General features: G+C 40.8%; 1 protein-coding gene across 1 annotated transcript; it reads left to right on the top strand.

Annotated features, from left to right (window-relative positions):
• The first annotated feature begins 2,353 nt into the window (after positions 1-2,353).
• LOC123767787 (zinc finger protein 98-like) lies at positions 2,354-3,307 on the top strand. Its single transcript, XM_045757835.2, has one exon. It carries the CDS (start codon positions 2,354-2,356, stop codon positions 3,305-3,307), a length of 954 nt encoding a protein of 317 aa, XP_045613791.2.
• The last annotated feature ends 1,194 nt before the right edge of the window (positions 3,308-4,501 follow it).

The following is a 4,501-nucleotide window of genomic DNA, read 5'->3' as shown; positions in this document are numbered from 1 at the left end:
GAAGTGTTCCCAGTTGTCTATGAAAGATATTGCATTTGATTTGCAATATCTTTCCAGCCGGCAATTGACACCAAGTGCCCTCGATATCCATTCATTTCCCACTCCCTTTCTTGGAAGAATGCCACATATGATCGGGATTCCTCCCTTGCTCCTAACTAATTCTATGGCTGTTTTATACCTCTGAATCAGTTCCTCACTCCTAACTCGACCAACATCATTTCCTCCCGCGCTAATGCAAATAATGGGATTGTTCCCATTACCAGCCATAATATCATTCATGTTGTTTATAATATCACCAATGCCAGCTCCGGGATAGCAAACCCTTAACCTGTTCCCCCTATCTCTAGCACAAAACGCTCTATCCAAATACCTTATCTGGGAATCTCCCACAACTAATGTTTGCTTAGGTACCTTTACTTTCTGAGGGGCCTGCGCTTCCTTTCTCTTCGTTGCTTTCCCTTTTGCGCGATCCGCAGTCTCACCACAGCACTCGTCCTCCAAAACGTCAAATGAATTAGAAGTTGCTATGGCGTTTGAAGGCGGCTTTATCAAAGTCTTCTTAAGGCCCCTGTCTTTCACAACTCTCCAATGCATAATCAATTTAGGAAAGACTTGGGTAAATACTGGTTCAGTAACAGGGTTGTTGATTTGTGGAACCAATTACCGCGTAACGTGCTGGAGGTGGGGTCCCTCGATTGTTTCAAGCGCGGGTTGGACAAGTATATGAGTGGGATTGGGTGGTTATAAATAGGAGCTGCCTCGTATGGGCCAATAGGCCTTCTGCAGTTACCGTTGTTTTTATGTTCTTATGTTATATATCAGATATATTTATTATATCCATGGGTAGAATGGATATAAATTCACTTGAACGTGTCCAGCGTAGGATGACAAAGTTAATTCCCCAAATTAGAAGTCTTTCATATGAAGAAAGATTAATAAAGCTTTAATTGCATTCACTGGAAAGACGAAGAGTTAGGGGTGACATGATAGACATTAGAAGTGGATGAATGGACATAACAAAGGGGATATTAATAGGGTATTAATAGTATCAACTCAAGACCGAACACGAAACAATGGGTATAAATTGGATAAGTTTAGATTTAGGAAAGACTTGGGTAAGTACTGGTTCAGTAACAGGGTTGTTGATTTGTGGAACCAATTACCGCGTAACGTGGTGGAGGTGGGGTCCCTCGATTGTTTCAAGCGCGGGTTGGACAAGTATATGAGTGGGATTGGGTGGTTATAGATAGGAGCTGCCTCGAATGGGCCAATAGGCCTTTGTTCTTATGTTCTAATGCATGAATGTTCGTTATAAGGCAAATAGGACACTGGGATTTATTAATCGAAGCGTTAGTAACAAGACACCTGGTGTGGTTCTTCAGCTATATCTTGCTCCGGTTAGGCCCCATTTAGATTATGCAGTTCAGTTTTGGTCGCCGTACTATAGAATGGATATAAATTCACATGAACGTGTCCAGCGTAGGATGTCTAAGTTAGTTCCCCAAATTAGAAATCTTTCGTACGAAGAAAGATTAACAAAGCTTAAGTTGCATTCACTGGAAAGGCGAAGAGTTAGGGGTGACATGATAGAGGTTTACAAGTGGATGAATGGACATAACTGGGGGGATATTAATAGGGTATTAAAAATATCAACACGAGACAGAACACGAAACAATGGGTATAAATTGGTTTAGATTTAGGAAAGACTTGGGTAAATACTGGTTCGGTGACAGGGCTGTTGATTTGTGGAACCAATTACCGCGTAACATTGTGGAGGTGGGGTTGCTCAATTGTTTCAAGCGTGGGTTGGACAAGTATATGAGTGGGATTGGGTGGTTATAGATAGGAGCTGCCTCGTATGGGCCAATAGGCCTTCTGCAGTTACCTTTGTTCTTATGTTATTATGTTCTTATTTGCCGATAGAACTTCTGCAGTTACCTTTCTTCTTATGTTATTATGTTCATAATATAAACTATACTAATAATTATTACTGTTCATAATTATATTATGTTTATTATTATTATTAACACAAGTGTTATTATGTTCCAATGAAGCCTCATTCAAATGTTACACCTCACGCTTCCCGTTCACCTCACCTAAGATGGCCTGAATGTTGTTGTTGAGTACATAAGTCATGTCGCCCAGAAGAGAACACAAACTGCACGTATCTTCCAGAAGAGGCGCAGTACACACCATCCTCCCACTACCATTTCGAGATTTGTTCAAAGGCTTTTTAGATCTCGTACAGGTCCTTACCCAGCAGCAGTGTTGAGTCTCCAGGAGACACCCCACGGCACAAGGCAACTTCTGCAGTCATTATCAGGAGATTAAATTTACTGTACTCATCATAAGAATGAAGCCTCGCCAGTGTCCTGAGTGTGCGAACACATTTAGATGTTATTCACATATGATGAAGCACATGAAGGTGCATGCCGGCGAGAGATCACATGAATGTACAGAGTGTGGGAAAATATTTTCTCGTCTTGAAAGTGTAAATAGACACAAGCCGATATGCATTGGATATAAAACTCAACCATGCCCAGAGTGTGGGAAAGTATTTAGTGATATTAAAGATATGAACACTCACAGGATGGTTCATACGGATGCTAAATCTCACAAGTGTCCAGAGTGTGGGGAAACATTCAGGACACTTGGAGAGATGAAGGTTCACGTGGTGGCGCATTGGGGAGAAGGGAGTCTCGATAATCGTCACAAGTGTCCAGAATGTGGGAAAACATTTACTCAGTATGGAAATATGAAGGCTCACAGACTGCTGCATGCAGGTATTAAACCTCACGCGTGTCCAGAATGTGGGAAAGCTTTTACTCAACTTGGAAATATGAAAACTCACAGGATGAGGATTCACGGGCGTCCAGTGCCTGGGAAGACATCCAGCCGGGTTGAACGGATGAAGACTCGCTTGACTGTGCGTACAGATCATACATCTCAGGAGCATACAGATCATACATCTCAGGAGCATACAGATCATATAGTCCGTGGGAAAACATCCAGTCGGGCTGGACGCATGAAGACTCGCAGGACTGAGCTTAAAGGGCTTACATCTCGAGAGGTGCCAGAGTGTGGGAAAATATTCAGCCAATCTACAAAGAGAAGTAATATGCCTTTCGAATGTAATGAGTGTGGGAGAAGATTTAGGAATCGCAGGGAAATAATAGATCACATTCCGGTGCATTCGAACGAGAGACCTTACGAATGTTCAGAGTGTGGGAAAACATTCAAGTGGCGAAGGAATGTGACTACTCACATGGTAGTTCATAAGGGTAGTTCATCAACTAAACCTCGATGAATAAATCAAGGTTAAATTAAACAAATAATAAAAAACACAAGCGTGTTACTGTTTTATTGATAATATCAAACATACTATCAAGTTCTTCTTTTTTTCTGTCAGCGCAAAGTCTTTTCTGTTGTGTTTTTTATTTGTCAGCCAAAAAATTCATGTCGTGGCGAGCAGTAAAAGCTCATCTATAAAAATAAATAAATCTGCATTTTTGTGCCGAATGTTTAATTGTCCTTCCATCTTCCCACCACATTTAAGAACATAAGAATAAAGATGACTACAGAGAGCCTATAAGGCCCATACGAGGAAGCTCCTATTTATAACCACCAAATCCCATTCATATACATGTCCAACCCACGCTTGAAACAATCAAGAGACCCCAGCTCCACCTATAGAACGTAGTAATTGGTTCCACAAATCAACAACTCTGTTACTGAACCAGTATTTACCCATGTCTTTTCTAAATCTAAATTTATCCAATTTATACACATTGTTTCGTGTTCTGTCTTGTGTTGATACTTTTAATACCCTAATAACATCCCCTTTGTTATGTCCATTCATCCACTTGGTAACCTCTTTCAACTCTTCGCCTTTCCAGTGAATGCAATTTAAGCTTTGTTAATCTCTCTTCATATGACAGGTTTCTAATTGGACGGAGTAGTTAACTTTGTCATCCTACGCAGGACACATTCAAGTACATTTATATCCATTCGTAACAATACTAGGTGTCTTGAACAAGTCCACAGAGCCGTGACGAGGGTTCGAACATACGTCTGAGAGGATCCCAGAAGCTTCCTAAATCGACTGAGCATGGTTAATATAATGTAAAAAATGGTTAAAAGAATTGCAACCTGGATATCATCCTGATTTACCCATGGTTGTACCTCAGTCGATTAAGGCTGCGTCTGGGATCCTCCCAGATGTAGGTTTGAACCCTTGTCACGGTCCTTGTGGATTTGTTCATTTGATGCATCACGCTATCTGGTGTCTTGTTACTAATGCTTCGATTAATAAATCCCCAGTGTCCAATTTGCGAACATTCTTTCATTGATAATTTGTTTTTTAATTCTTACTAATCATAACTCCCAGATCCCTTTTGCAATCTCAACACCATCAAGCTCGTATCTTGTAACTATCGTCATTACCTAGCCTCAAAACGTAAGGCTAGATAGTTTTAATGTCACAGGTGTAGCATCTATACTT

Source organism: Procambarus clarkii, chromosome 67 (genome assembly GCF_040958095.1).
Source record: "Procambarus clarkii isolate CNS0578487 chromosome 67, FALCON_Pclarkii_2.0, whole genome shotgun sequence".
NCBI lineage: Eukaryota > Metazoa > Arthropoda > Malacostraca > Decapoda > Cambaridae > Procambarus > Procambarus clarkii.
This window is presented reverse-complemented; position numbering and strand designations above follow the sequence as displayed.

Bases quoted from the DNA above. Each gene is read 5' to 3' on its own strand.
- LOC123767787 (XM_045757835.2), top strand. From the start codon at position 2,354: ATGAAGCCTCGCCAGTGTCCTGAGTGTGCGAACACATTTAGATGTTAT.